The sequence below is a fragment of the Pogonomyrmex barbatus genome, unplaced genomic scaffold, assembly GCF_055798465.1.
Source record: "Pogonomyrmex barbatus isolate J1 unplaced genomic scaffold, ASM5579846v1 scaffold5, whole genome shotgun sequence".
In the NCBI taxonomy this organism is placed as follows: Eukaryota; Metazoa; Arthropoda; class Insecta; order Hymenoptera; family Formicidae; genus Pogonomyrmex; species Pogonomyrmex barbatus.
The window spans coordinates 7,620,767-7,637,119 of NW_028297149.1; the positions used below are offsets into that span (position 1 = coordinate 7,620,767).

The 16,353-nt window shown below is 32.3% G+C and overlaps 1 protein-coding gene across 11 annotated transcripts in view; it reads left to right on the forward strand.

The window, feature by feature from the left end:
• Window positions 1-16,353, forward strand: part of LOC105427216 (glutamate receptor ionotropic, kainate 2) — a 128,203-nt gene that overhangs the window by 77,988 nt on the left and 33,862 nt on the right. For all 11 annotated transcript variants that reach the window (XR_016140500.1, XM_089082084.1, XM_089082085.1 and 8 more), the window contains 5 exons: window positions 3,585-3,836; window positions 8,479-8,654; window positions 11,459-11,512; window positions 14,580-14,747; window positions 15,871-16,023. Coding sequence is in view for 10 of the 11 variants with exons in the window: in XM_089082084.1 (XP_088938210.1) it covers window positions 3,585-3,836; window positions 8,479-8,654; window positions 11,459-11,512; window positions 14,580-14,747; window positions 15,871-16,023 (803 nt within the window). In the remaining variant the exon portion in view is untranslated. The remainder of the gene's footprint in view (window positions 1-3,584; window positions 3,837-8,478; window positions 8,655-11,458; window positions 11,513-14,579; window positions 14,748-15,870; window positions 16,024-16,353) is intronic.

Consider the following 16,353-nt stretch of genomic DNA (forward strand, 5'->3'; position numbering starts at 1 on the left):
AACTTTAAGGAGCAGCGACCCAGGCCACCGAGGCGGAATACTTTAATGGGAGGTTCCGTTTTACGAAAGCTACGGCCAGAAATGGCGAGCAGCTAACCAAATGACGAAGCGATTATTTCGCCGGATTTTATTTTTCAGTGTCTACGGAGAAACTCCACTCGCACATTGCACTCGTAATCCTAATAGACAACCCCATCTCACTTGTCTGCTTCCCTCTTCCGCTCTCCTAACGACTTCGCGATGGCTTTTTAAAGAGATTTACAGCTCGTCATTGTCAGTAGGTTTAATCCGCTGGTAACTCAAACTGACAACTGTATATGAGAAAGTTTCGCAAGCATGCGAGTGCAGAGTTGCTTATGTAACTTTTAATGACGGAACTAACGAGATAGAACGTTTACCGGATCATCCTTCAACCGCGTTACGACAGTGATCGCAGAGAGTATACCGCAATTACGTGGCAATTAATTAGGATTTTGGATTTTAAAAAGCTCAACAATGTATTAAGAGAAATTCAACAATTAGATAAACTTTTTGCTAATAAAAAAATTTAACACACACACACACACACACACACACACACACACAAAATTTCAGTGGAAATATTAATTATAATTATAATAGAAAGAAAAACATATTTATATCCATTTTTTTATTATTTAATTATTTTGTTTCAAATAATAATACTGAAATAATTAAATCCCTTTTTTTAATATTTATATTCTTTGTTCTAAATAAATTAATAAAATATATTTGTTTTACGTTCCATCAGCTTTAAATAAGTCTATCTAACCATTCAAAATAATTATTTATTTAACGAAGCGTCCACAGCAATTAAGAAAGAGTGTCTTCAAGTACCGTAGACATACAGCACTATTATCACTTTAATTGTGATAATTTTGCGAAATTGTGGGAGCTGATCGTACTGTGCATTATATTGAGCTCATAAAAGTCATGAGAAAGCTCTAGCGCGGTTCTTTGTGCGGAAACTGCCACACTCATTACCGCAAAACGGATAAGCGTCGGTTCGTTAAACGAAATTGCGATATCGTAACGAGGTAACGATTCTTATTTACTCTCGGACGGAACGTTCGACTTAATCAACGAGTGCGACGAGAAATTTTGCTATCTATGACAATAAAGTGTGCATTCTACGAAATGGCTCATTGTATGTTTGTCCACCTTTGTATAAATCATTCAGGCAAGTTAATCAGGTTCGTATTACAAACAAGAGTTTTAGAACGAAATTGCGGTAATCTTCGAAAACAAACGAGCCAAGCAAGCATACAGCTAATAATATTTTTTACTGTCGAATGACTACCTCAGATAAGCTCTAGTAAACGTGAGACCGCGGACTTTGACTCTTACGCTTACGATATGTATACCATAGTGTCAAATGTCTGAAAAGTGAATTAATAAAATACAGAAGAATAGATGCAAAAGCAAATTATATAAAATTATTAGCAACATATTTCTGATCAGTAATACTATGGTAAATCTTTTCTATGTAAAAGAAAAATTGAGAACACTTAAAATCATTGATATCTTTTCTAAAAGTATTTCATTACAATTATTATATTTATTCCTTTAAGCAAAGGCAACTGCTTCATCTGCACTATCTAATATTGTTGCTGGATTATTATTGCTGGAGAATTAATTTATCTAGTTATTAATTTTTAGTCCTTAATCAATTATAATGATTAAATACTGACTAAAAACTGACTAAATAAATAAAATATAAAATATTTCATTGTTATAAAAAGTAGCATCAATGAAATAATTTTTCGTAAGTAAAAATGCATTAATGAGAAATTTAATTCCGCAAAGATGAACATTAATACAATTTATATGTACAACGCGCGTGGAATTTAGTGCAGCCATAAATCATAATTTCCGCAACGAAAACAAACAAATACTTGTGAATAATTCAGAATGCAACGATAAAACTCAGCCAACGAATCCTTAGAAGTAATAGTAGTAGTAGTAGTAGTAGTAGTAGTAGTAGTAGTAGTAGTAGTAGTAGTAGTAGTAGTAGTAGTAGTAGTAGTAGTAGTAGTAGTAGTAGTAGTAGTAGTAGTAGTAGTAGTAGTAGTAGTAGTAGTAGTAGTAGTAGTAGTAGTAGTAGTAGTAGTAGTAGTAGTAGTAGTAGTAGTAGTAGTAGTAGTAGTAGTAGTAGTAGTAGTAGTAGTAGTAGTAGTAGTAGTAGTAGTAGTAGTAGTAGTAGTAGTAGTAGTAGTAGTAGTAGTAGTAGTAGTAGTAGTAGTAGTAGTAGTAGTAGTAGTAGTAGTAGTAGTAGTAGTAGTAGTAGTAGTAGTAGTAGTAGTAGTAGTAGTAGTAGTAGTAGTAGTAGTAGTAGTAGTAGTAGTAATAGTAATAGTACTACGAAAATCAAACTTATCTATCTTTCAATCCAACTCTCCCTTACAAGCGTGCCAGGAATAATTCGAGATGTAAGGAAAAATAAAGCCATGGCCCGGAGGGCTTTTCCTTCAAGGATAATGGATAAGAAAACTGAACCGTTAAAGAAATGTATCAATTCCCCGTCTACTCGCCAAAGAATGCGTATATCAAAAGATCGTAAATCATATATCATGTTATCTCCAAGAAATTGTCTAATAATATTGCATATTCGTATAAATATTTTAATATTATTCAATCCTATTTTTGCTTTTACATTGCCCCCGTTAATCTATCAATATTTTTATTTTTAAAGCAAATATACACGATATAAACAAATTACTCGCAATTTCATTTATCAATGCATTATTCGATTACAAACATATTAACTATTGTATTTTTTCAATTGTTTAATTTTAATTGAAATTTATAAATTAATAAGTTTATAATCGAGTCCATACAGGAGTAAAATATTTACAGAATCAACAAAACAGAAATGAAAATTTTTATTTGTAACTGCGTTACATTTGAAATCCTTGAAATTTATTAAAGAAAAACACATTTATTTCTATTTACCATAATTTTTATATCATTGCTTTCATTAAACTTGATAAAGAGGATATTTTAAGATAAATTACTTTCAATTGTGAAAATTACTTACTTTCAGTTATGAAAATATTATAGAACTGTTTTGAAACAATAATCTATTATGCAAGATTATGAGTGAACAGTAACGAAGATCAAAAGAGTATATCATCAATTTTCTGCAGCTTTCGCTGATACAAGAGTAGCCTGAAGCTTCCAAGTGCGCTTCATCTAGAAATATGAAATTGATATGTCAGAACCAGTCGTTCTCCAATCTTCGTTTTAGCACGCCCTCATGCCCCCATTGACATCTTTCCCGTTCGTCTTATATCATATTGTCGTATTTACTTTTAATATGCTAGTGAAGTATTTCTAAAATACATCTCACAATCATTGAAAAAATTTTAAAACATAAAATACATAAAATTATAAGAGAAATAATACTAAATTAATGTTTAATATTTTATAAAAGAATAATTGAAATGACCATTTGCACAAAATCTAGACTATCAATAAAATTTCGCATCTGTGGTTAATAAATAATTGTTTTATAATTTTTAAACATTTATGTTAAATTGTTTAGAGTTATTTAATTTTTATTGCAGCTTGCAAGCAATTATCAAGATCGGTGCAAGGAATCTTCGGACCATCCGACCCACTTTTAGGCGCTCATATACAAAGTATATGTGAAGCATTGGACGTCCCTCACCTCGAAGCGCGGGTCGATTTCGAACCCACTTTCAAGGAGTTCAGTATCAACTTATATCCCGCACAAGATCAGCTTAACAAAGCATTCAAAGATCTTATTTCCTTTCTAAACTGGACCAGAGTGGCCATTATTTATGAAGAGGATTATGGTGAGTGAAAAACAATAAACAATAAACAATTCGAAAAACTACTGCTCGACAATCCACACCCTCGAGTCCACACTCATACATGTATAACCTAACAAAATAATATTCGATATCTTATTAATATCTATCCTTTTTAATCTTATTTTCAATGTAATGTTATATATAGAAATTCGTATGTATCAATTTACTTTAAATAATTCTTGCGGTGTGATACCATTACACGTTCGTCCGAAAGCAGCAAAAATGATTTTAACGAAACGCGATGGATCGTGAGTACAAACATGTAGACAATATTAATACAGCGTCCAAGCTGAAAGATTTCTCGATCAAACGAAACTCATTTTATCGCAAGCATCGTATAACAGCAACGTGGAAACTACTCCATGGATATCCGCAGGAGGGCCGATCTCGTTAGCACCGCCGACGCGTTCATTACGCAAACACGTTTTTATTTTATTTCATTTCATTTTTGTTTTCTCCGCAGCGTCAGTGATGCGTTCTATGCAAATAGAACGTCGGAATCAGGCGCCGGAAGTGGAATCTCACCGCAGTTCGAAATGTCGGCCTGTCACTCGCACGCGGAAGTAACGCACGCGTTTACATACGACGACGTAAATTTGCGACGACCGCTCACGAGATTACTCCCCCACTTTCTGCTCTCTTGCCACTTTTTGCCGTCGACTTAATCCCCTTGGTCACGGCTCCCATGGTTCCTCTTGGCGCCCATTTCCATTTCGCGACGGATTGGCACCATCCGCGGCTCATCGAAATTCCGACATGGAGTTGACGTATAATATCTACGCCGAAGTCATCCACCATTTCCATTCTTTTCGAATCGCATTAGTATATTTTAACTATCACCGTCCATACAGAGAGAAAATGTATGAATTTATTCGCGTCTCTTCCGTCTATATTCAAGAGGAAGTATTTGCATTTATTTGTCTAAGTACAAAAAACAGTTGTAATATCGCCATAATAAAATAATTATTCAAAGTAAACACAATTAGAATTTGATTTGGAGATCAGAAGTAAAATTTTTTATTTACGCGAACAATTTATTTATTTAACGTATCCAAAAAATTATTTATTTTATTAAATTTGTTTAAGTGTAAATAAAATTTATTTTCTATCTCTTTCGTTGCGTTCTAATGATTAATGATGAATATCGTGGATCTACCATATACATTTGTGAAATGAGTCCTTTTCCTCAGTTCTCTTGCGAGGGAAAAAGTGGAAAGTCTCCGACCTTATCTTCCCTAAATTGCCGCTCTTGATTGGACGATGTAACGTGGCGTATAACAGGAGCACGAAGTAGAACGTTGCCGTTAGCGATAAAACGAGAGGAAACGGAAACAGTGCGCTTTTTTTGCGCAAGCCCCCCCAATGTCTATAGCCCGCCATAAATCCACGACGAGGGGACGAGGCAAGGCGTTTCAAAATTCCTCGCTGTAAAAGCGATGCGCGTCGAAAGAGTCTCTGCTATAGCTCGCTCGGAGAAATGTAACATCCCGCATTCCAGTATCATCTAAATATTCATCAGTCTAGAAAATCCACATCTCACGAATTCGTTAAAACTTTAACGTGCAAAGTCGCTCACTTAAACGTCATTAAACGTTAAGCGGCGCCGACATCAATCGAGAGAATGATACGATTTGCAGTTTCAATAAACGCAGTGATTTTGTAAATTCTCGAACAATAATTGTTATTTAATAAGTTTAATTAGCGAGTTTCAAGTATAATGAGAACCGCTCCGAGATTTTGAATAAACCTCTCCCAAGCACTTTGCAAATTTGGCAAGCCCTCTGCCTCGTTCGTTGTCATTTAGTTATTCATAGCCGGAGAAACGCCTAGTTTCGCAGTTCGTTAAAACTTTACCGGGTGTGAAAAGTTTCATTTTTCGGCGTAAAATAATAATGAATGATTTAATGTGACGGCGAGACATTCGTGATTTCGAAGCAGGAATACGTGTACAATAACGTGATATGTAAAATTGTAAAAGTCGCTTTTAATTTTAAATAATTAATTATCACTTCGGTTTAACAATGGTAACAGCTGCGTACTCATTTAGACTTGCACCCACCGTTCCCTCATAAAAGTTCAACATCTGTTTAGTTAAATTAAATTTATTACAAAATATTACTATTAGAACATATTTAATGTTTGTGCTAATAACTTTTTAAACCTCTTCGAATAAATTATTTATATGTTGTATAAATGTATTAAATTACTAATTAAAAATTTTTGTTTATTAATTTTCCTAAACAATTTTAAACAGATTCGAATCTTTTAAAAATAATATAAGCATGTATGACAAAGCTATACTCTTTCAAGATAACATTTAAAAGTTTGTAGAAACGAGTATGTTGCAGTATCTATATTGAATTGTATCTATGACTTCAATGAGGTCAAGAGATCTCACACATAAAAGTTATCGTCAAAATGAGGAGGGAACAAGAACAGTATACATTTTTCCTGAATTCTTTTCCGCCTTCTCTTTCTGTATCATGCAATGCTGTCATAAATTCCGAGATATAACACTGTGTGATAGCTACTGCTATCTACTGAGTTAATTTTGTAAACCAAACTACCCTCGCAATCTTCCTACTTTCCCTTTCACACATTTCTTCGAGCATGGTGCTCGCGTTTAGGTTGTTATAAGAGAACCTCGATTTTCATTCTGACCAGTATCTGAGATATTTCTACTCCGTCACTTACTTTAAGTTTTTTACATAAATTTAATTTAATAAACAATATATAAGTACGTGCAAATAATAATTATATTATTTAAGTGTATCACATTAATTGTAGTTAATATTTAATTGTATCATAGCCTCGTAAAACTTATTTCATTTTCAATTATTCATAAGCAAGTCTCGATATAAAGATTAATACCAGAAAAAAATCAGCGCTAACTCATTCAAAGAAACTGTCATTGAAATTATGTTCTTGGGTTTGAGAACATCTTGTACACAAATGGAAAAGAAGTATGCAAGCAACCATAATTGCTCGATTTGTTCAAAGTGAAGTTTACCATTTTTCAATTTTACATTTTGTGCAAAATGCAGTTCTCCTGCAGGCTACGCTCGTTAAAGCGCCAGAAGATTTATCTTCTTCTGCTTCCCTTTCGTCGTCCTCTAGCTGTTTATCGATCCTCTTCTTGCCGTCGCTCTATTCGTCACGATCATTACGAGGGAGTAATTAGCGAGCTCAAAGTCGGCGACATCCACCTGGGTGTCCGAGAAGTTTCCTTTAGAAATACGGAAAAGTAAGATTACACTGGGAATCTCACGACTTTATCAGATTTGTATCCTTTAGTAAAGTCAGAAGACTCGCCGCTTGGAAATTGAAAGTATCTAATGTGCTGAATGCACTAAGTCAATGATAATATTTTTCGTTCTTTTAATATTTTAATATTAAAAAATTTAATTGTAGTTTAATTATAATTTATAACAATTTAAAAAATGCTTGTTAATTATAAAAATTATTATAATTGTTCAAAATCTTTTTTAGTACAGACTAAATAATTTAATCATTACGTCAATGATTAATTCTATTTATTTTTATATAATTGGAACAGGAAGAAAAAAACAAACTTCGATCGAATTGCAATTAATTAACGAATATAACAAATATATATATATATATATTTATTTATTTATTATATATGTACATATATATATATATATATATATATAAATTCTGTGCACGCAATGGAAATCTCGAATCGACAGTAGTAACTTAAGAAATAGTCGAGGAACAATCGGATGGAAGTGAATTGTGAAAGTTGCGATATCTCCTTAGTTACATCCATACAAATCCCGTTAGCACTGCAAAAGTAATTATAAAAAGTTCTCTATCGAAATCACGGTCTTGATAGTTTAGTTGCAAATCTCTCCGTAAATCAAATTAACAACTTTCTCTTCCCACATTGTTCTTTCGCCATAGCTGGCAAACAACTGTGTTACAGTTCTGTGCAGAAATATATTTGTTATATTTATATTGTTTATATAGTCAATCATACGTAAAAATAATCTGTTATGTTATTTTTACAAGAATATAGGTGTTGGTCAGATTAGAATATATGAGCGGAGGATTGTGGAGGTTTTTCTTTGAAATCCTGAATCCAGGAAAATCAGTTAATTTATTTGTCGAGCAAAGAACATTTTTCCGAACATTTATACCATTATCTCTTACATTATTCCATCTCTATTCCCATTTCTCTATTTCCATTTTTCTCGCTACAATACAATACAATTCTCGCAACAATACAATACATTTGAGAATAACAACCTATTACCTTTATCATTGTTATAATGCTTAACAAATAAAAGAAATTTTTTTAACATTTAAAAGTAATTAAAAATAATTAAAAATGTTTTATTATTTCAACTTATAAAAAAGTTCTTTCACATTTCAATGATATAAAAATTATGTAAAATAAGAGCTATGAATTCATATTTCATATAAGTATTTGAGAAAATGGTAATGAATAATCAGATTTTATGTTTCAAAATATCTTGTTATTAAGATAATTTTATATACTTTATAAAGAAAAATATGTATGAAAAAACACAATAATAAAGATCTCGGCGTCGCGCTGAAGACTAATTTGCTTAAAAAAAAATACCTCTCTTCTGTTTTGCAGGACTGTTCAAACTGCAGGATCTTGTGAAATCCCCCCCATCCGTGAGAACTGAAATGTACATCCGTCAGGCGGGTCCTATATCTTACAGACAAGTCCTGCGGGAGGTTAGACACAAAGAAATCTTCAAGCTGATTGTCGACACAGATCCAGCGCACATGCAGCAATTTTTTCGAGCGGTGAGTCCTAAATGATTTGATATTTGACATCGTTTTGCTAAAAATCTAGATATTTAAACATCGATTTTATCTTTCTTGGCGAAAGTTTCTATAATCTCCATTTTTTGTACATTAACTGTCTCTTTTATTTTCTATGACTATGTTTCAAAGATCAAAACGTATAAATTTATCTTATTTTTCCACATCGCTTAATCTCTCGCGTGATAACTTTGACAAATTGCCCCGGATCGATATCACATATTTTTTTCAATAAAGTACTATAGAGCAAAAGAGCAGCAGACCGTGCAAACATGAATCATTGAAGCTTACTGGTATCATTATTTAAGAATTTGATCATTTTTTATTCTTGTCAGAATAAATAGTCAATAAATCTTTTATTACTAAATTTCTGTTGTTATAGTTATAATTATAAGTCGTTGCAAACTTACTTATAATTACACTTATAACGTCTTTGTTAGTATCTCTTTCTTGCAAAACTTGAGTACATACTTACATATCTCATTATAAATATAAAAAGTGTCAGAAAGTCTATCTGAACTGAATAGAGCTCATGAGCGCAAAATGTTCTTTCGAGCTTGTTTTATAAAAGGGAAAGTATTAGAACTCATCGGCAAAAATTTCATCGTTTTATTCTTTCACGATCGCTAACACTTATTCGAAAAATTGGAGAAGTCTACGTGGGAAAACTGCCGATCGATGAAGCGGACGCGAGCGATATGGTGCAGTTTAGGTGAACTCATAGATTGTAAATGGTTATCTTCTGCCCCGCGAGACTTTATTTTAACAACTATTCAAAGTATATCTTTTCTGTATCCTTAGAATCGCGTCAAAATGCTGTACGTAGAAAAATCAGCTTACAATAAAGGACACACAAGTTGTTTACCGGATGTAAAATAAAAAAAAAAGAGAGAGAAGGAAAGCAGAGATCTGTATACGCACAAGGGACATTGCGAGTCATAAATAACTTTTCAGAAACATGCAAAGGGACTACACGCATGGATATTAAAAGGACTCTTGCAATTAGGATTAATGGTGGCTATACGTTGCGTTTTTCTTTTCAAAGCAACGTTGCCTGTTGCCTTTTTAACTTTTGATTCGAGATAAAAATGGTGAAAAAGGGTAATAATGATAAAAAAAATATTGTTTCATATTTAAGCACTTTACAATGCGCGCAATTCATGAACTAAAGTAAATTTGAATATTTTATATTGTATAATAATTTTAAATTATAGACTACCGCAGTCAGATGACTCGCGATGATAATTTATAATATTTATCCACCTATTTCCAAACGTTCGACACAGATCGGCAGATCGTGAAATTAAATCGTACAATTGTCAGTGGTAACAAAACAAATGATGAAAATGGCTCATGAAAATCACATGCTATTTTCGCGCTCGCTTGAGATGATAAAAGCACTCGATGTTTTTCACAATTCCCAACACTTTTGGGAACGTTGCCGCGTGCACGGCCGATAAATAGAAAAATTTGCATAATCGGACGGGTGATCAACGCGCCGGAAATGCACGCCTCGATTGTTCACCATTGAAATACGCGTTATCGACGCATTTCTCAGTTATGTAAATAATGCTAAAAACGGCAAAATTTATTCGCCGTTGTGACTTAGGGTATGCATCTCGATACCGTGAGAAAAATCGCCCGCCATAATTTATGCACATAACGAACGCGGGAAGATAACGCATAAATTATTCAGTATTTAATTTACAATGAATTGTACAACATAAATACGAAATAAAATTACACGTCAAGTGCACGTCAAGTTGATCCTGCATAATGTATGTAATGCAATTATATGCCGTTCTCTATAAACACTGTTGACAGGAGAGGTACGAAATAAGTTAGAACTAAATTTGCTGTAATAAATTAGCTAGTGCGCAAGGTAAATGAGAAAAATTCTGTGTGTACGAGAAAATTACTATAGTAAACGAAAAGGCCGAGAGTCGTGCCACAGCACAATTGTGAGACAAACATATAACGAGAAATAAAGCAATTGCACATTAGAGAGAAGTAGTCAAGTCCGGGAAATGTAGAAAAACTCGTTCGCGATCTAAGGATTAAGACTGTAAATACATAAGAAGCAAAAGAGATTAGATTTCGTCCATTTCCCACCTTGTCAGTGGGATTCCGAGAAGCAATCTTGCTTCAGATGTGATCGAAGCAAACCCGTTATTTGCATGTTGCGTCCCTTGAGAATTTCCAAGGATAACTCTCGACCGGTCGAGTAATCAAAAAACGTCCATGCTTTCATGCAACGCTTCTCCTATATCCTATATATACCTATATTTTAACCTCGCACAACCCGTTTCGTCCTACCAGCTTTCCGTTTTCTCGGGGAGATTTTTTCCACGGGAAGATCCGCGCAAGACCTCTTTTATCTGACTCGTTTCCATCTCAAGGATGCGGCTTGATCGATCAATACATATGGCCGTGGCCTTACCGCGGAAAATGAAAAACGACGAATTATATCGAACTACAAAGAGTGCAATATCAATAGCTCGATAGTGAAATAACGATGCACAATGTAATATTCGTCTTGCAAATATACATGCAAACATATATTTGCCAGATAACGTAGAATATACACAAAGTAGATACTTTTACTATTTAATTATAAGATGAAAGTCACCGTAAAATCATATTAAATTAAATTAAATAAAAAATATAACAATATGAAATTTATTTTTATAATTGTAATATATAATAATAATCGTGCAATTTAGCACAAATAATATCAATTGCGAAAGCCCGTCATATAATGTAATTTTCTTTCTAATTTGTTACAGATATTGCAACTACAAATGAATGACTACAGATATCACTATATGTTCACAACTTTTGTAAGTATATCTTTACATTTAACCTTTATATATATATATATATATATATATATATATATATATATATATCTGTGAATAAGTAAAATATTCCTATAATAATAACGAGTTTATTATATTTTTATTCTGTAATATTATTATCTCTATATTCTCTGAAGAAAATTTTAATTGCAATAGTAGACTACAAGATACATAAGTATAATTGTCAGGAATTATTGGATTAACATTTTTCTCGATATATAATCTCTTTATTCAATGTTAATCTATATTAAATCATATTAAAATAATTATGGTCAGAATTATATCTCGATGGGAAATTCAATTTAATCTATATTTGAATATTGCATTAATGTATTGTAATGAGTCACTAATGAGCCTTGGGCATCTATCGGTTACAATAGAACATTTGTTTAATTAAGTGTATTACTATAGTGAGAATCGTTAACAACCTATTGATCATGAAAGGATCATAATGGCAAACATGAGCGAGGATTTGGTTGTTCCGACATTCACTAGGTACGCAATATCGCGTAATATCATTTAAGAAAGAAGAAGGAATGCCTCTTTTAGACGTAGGGGAATCCTCGTAGACGAGAATCCGCTACTTTATAGTGTACCATTCATCATCTTCATAACCGGCACCTCTACCGACGCCACTTCCCTTTGTACATTATGTGCAGCTTATTATGCATATTATCTCATACTGGTTTTGGAGCACAGACGGTTATAGAAATTAGACGTTCTCGGGCGAGACAGCGAATCGGGTATTCCCCCTATCACGGAAAGTTAGCCCGTGTCATCACGTGGCTCTCTCCTCTCATCTGGCACGCTCTCCTTTGACATATCGTCGATCCTCTCCCCACCTATTGAGTCGCACAACCCAAATTCCAATCCGTCGTGTCTGTTCGGCAGAAATTTCTATCTTAAATGGAGCTAACGACGCGTACAAACCCTGCGGCTAGCGTAGCCGAAGTTATGACGTGCAAACGCAAGCTACAGGCTGCGGTATGTACGTCGAGGGACAGAGAACTGTACGTTCTCGTTTGATGCATTTGCACTCACATATGTACGTGTGCATATTATACATGCATGCATAACACGCGCGACATGTCCCCCGCAAATGTTCCCCTCCGAATTTTGCGGCTTATAACTGAATCACCATCCGATATCACGCTCTTTCCCGCAAATGCATTCAAATTAATCCATGATAATTCACATATTATCATAATTATATCTTAATTATAATAATTACATCTTAAAATGATTTCTGATGATTGAGTAATATATTCAACTTGATAGATGTTCATCAATTAATTCGCGATTGCAGAGAACAAAAAAATAATCCGTAATACTCGTAGTTTCATGTGCAAAACATTTTGCCGTTGATGTAACTGTTACATGATACATCCCGACAGTTTGTTAATCAGAGATTGACATATATTAGCAACACAAGATAATTACGGTACGGAAATTCATATCACGAACACGCTTATCATTGATCAAATATTGATTGTACTGTATTTCATTAGGTAATAGCATATATAGCGTGTTTATGAAAAGACATATATATATATATATATATATATATATATATATATACCATATATCCATATATATCTGTGAAACAATATGGCATTCAGAAGCAGTAGAATTATTTGCAGAGTTCATCTTGCGATCGGTTATCGATTAGCAATTGCTTTACATTATCAGAAACCTGACTGGTCTGTAATGAGAACAATATATCTTCTATAAAATATTGATATCATTGTATTATTTTTAGAAAATTATTTAATAAAAATTCATTACAATCGTGTGATTATTTGTTTCAAATATAATCATACGATAGTAATTTATGAACGCGTTAATCCTTTAAATTTGTTATAGTTATAGGTAGTTTAGAGTAAGTAATATCTCACGAAGTGCAGTATATCTTGCAATAAAGTTACAACTATGATGAAGTAATGATAATGTGTAAAGACATAATAATAATATTAATATCTCATATCTATATCATCAAAAATTCAGCAAAATTATACTAAAATACGATTTAAAAAAATACGATTTTAAAAAATTTTTCGGTTAATTATAACAAATTTTATAATTTTTAAAAATATATTTTTTGCATTACAATTCACAGTCATATGCGGTCTTGTAAATAAGTTTAATTTTAAAATATTAATATTCCATTAAGCTTGTGGAAAAAACAGGGATATCCATTTCTAAATAAATTATTTGGGAAGGAACTTTTGTGGTTGTTGCGATTCGATAGAGTAGATTGAATACGCGGCGAAATGACGGGATTAAGAGAAAAACGAAAAAAGAAATCGCTTAAGAACGAAAACGAAGCTTTATCTGCCACAATCGACTTTGTTATGCAACCGTGCAGTTATCGGTTAATAACCTCATGGAAAAGTCGCATTATTTACCTTAACGATCTGCGTCGTAAACGATGTATCACCGCATAATTATAAATCATATTCTCCCGGGCTTTCCAAGCGAGAATCGAGGAAGACTGGTTGGGATTGGTTACGTTATAACGATCGCAATTACGATGATGACGGAATCGCTAGAAACGCCTCATTTTTCTTCAATTTACCTTGGCTTACCTCGTAACCATGCCGTGAGCGAAAAAAAATTACCCAGTTACATTTTCTTAAATATCAAGGCCGTCGAATTTTCTTATCATTTAAAGATGTAGAATAAATTGATAGTTCTACCTATTTACGGGAGCTAAGGCAATTTAAATTAAATAAGCAATTCCATTTCTATAATTTTTATAAAATATTATTAATAATCGATATAAATTTTAATATTCGGAATTAAATTTTGATTATTATAAAGTATTTATCGCTAATTTAATTTAACTAATAGACATTATAATAGACATTATAATATTTAAGTTAAATATATTAACAAAATTAATATGTGCAATAATTTATTTAAAATTTTAAATTTTATAATTAAGGATTTATTTAAAAAAAGATTCAAGATTTAAAATCTAAAGTATTTTAATAAGTTGCAGATAACGGTTTAAAATAAACAAATCTTTTCTTTATATTTGTCTTTACAGGATATAGAAACGTTTGATCTAGAAGATTTCAAATATAACAGTGTGAATATGACAGCCTTTCGCTTAGTAGATCTCGAAGAGCCCAAAGTTGCTGAAGTACTCAAGCAGATGGAACGTTTTCAACCAGCGATTGGACATGCCATTTTGAACAAAACTGGAGTCATTCAGGTTGGTGGAAATTTTAAATTAACAAGGAATTAAATATTTTTCCTATAATCCAAATGATAGTAAAGCTGTAGATTTTCATAAAATTTTGAAAATATGTTTTCTTTGAAAGTGCAAACTGTTTTAGTATCAGATGACATTTTTCGAGCTTAATTACGAAAATCTAATTACATATTAAATATACATGCAAAGTAAAAATTACAAAAAAAAAGTAAAAAAAAAACTATAACGTGATAATTATAGTATATATTATAGTTATATAGTTATAGTATATAATATTGTTAGAGAAAGTGATATTTTGTATTTTCTACAATAATAATTAAGGTTAAATGGTAACTAAGCCATATAAACTAGCTTCAGACAAATAGAGATTAAAAGCAGAGGGGGATTGAAGAGTCGAATAGACTGAACTGGTCAGCAGAGTCTGTCCAGTTCAAGCTTTGTCAGCCCTTCAGTAATTAAGTGAGTTTCGCCCACGGCCAGTGCCGCAATGTCATTAATTCGGATCAATTGAGCACACTAAGCACGGTTTTCTCTCAAGGATTTCGAAGATGGTCACCATCTGCTGAAATAGCTAAATTTATCTTTCAGAATTTTTTTCCGCCAGAATTTCCTTCTCCAAATATTAATAAAAAGATTGATATGTTTAAATTTGTGCGTTCGTTAGCGTTTTCTCACTAAAGCTATTTCCAAATCTTGTTATAAATTTTAAAGAAAAATTTCTCATTTAAAAGAAGAATATTTAATAATCAAAGAGAAGCATAATTTCGACAACTGTTAAATTATAGATTTATGATTTCAAATTAAAAAAAAAAATTTGTGTAATTGGTTCTAAAATCAATATTCGATAAATGCATTTAATATTCCATTTTAAAAAATGAACTTTGGTTGTAGAGTGAAATAAGAACTGACATGATTGTTAACGAGCATGAATAATAATCATTCGATCAATCATTAAGCTATGAACAAAATTGAAAAGGAGTTTAGTTAAAATTTTATCGTAACTTAGCTCAATCTTGCATCAAACTAGCAAAAACTTTTTTCACATAAAGTTTCGTCAAAAGCTAAAGCTTTTCATGCGTTACGCAAAGCACGAACTTTCGTCAAAAGAAAACATATGTTTCAGGCAGAACCAGCTTTGGTGTACGATAGCGTACAGGTTTTTGCGCATGGTTTGGCAGCTCTGGATCGTAGTCACGATTTAAGACCAGCAAATCTGTCCTGTGAGAAAGAGGAACCATGGGACGACGGTTTATCACTCTACAACTATATTAATGCCGTACGTACGTTCTGTGAATTTTCAAGCAAGTCGTTAAGCGGAATAGCTAGAATGCTACTAATGCTAGTAATGCCAGTTTCCGAATATAATTATTTAAAATATTATCTTCTTCTTTTTATAAAAAATTGCAAGAAAATAAATGCAATAAAAATCTATCTTTAAGTATACAAAATTTGTTCGTACTTCTTCAATTATGAGGAAAAATTTGAATCATATTCTGCTCTACAACTAAAATGTACTTTCAAATTATATTTATAATTTTTAGAAAAATTGCGATTATATTTAATAGTTTTATAAAAAAAAAAAGACATTTAATTTAATCTGATATCG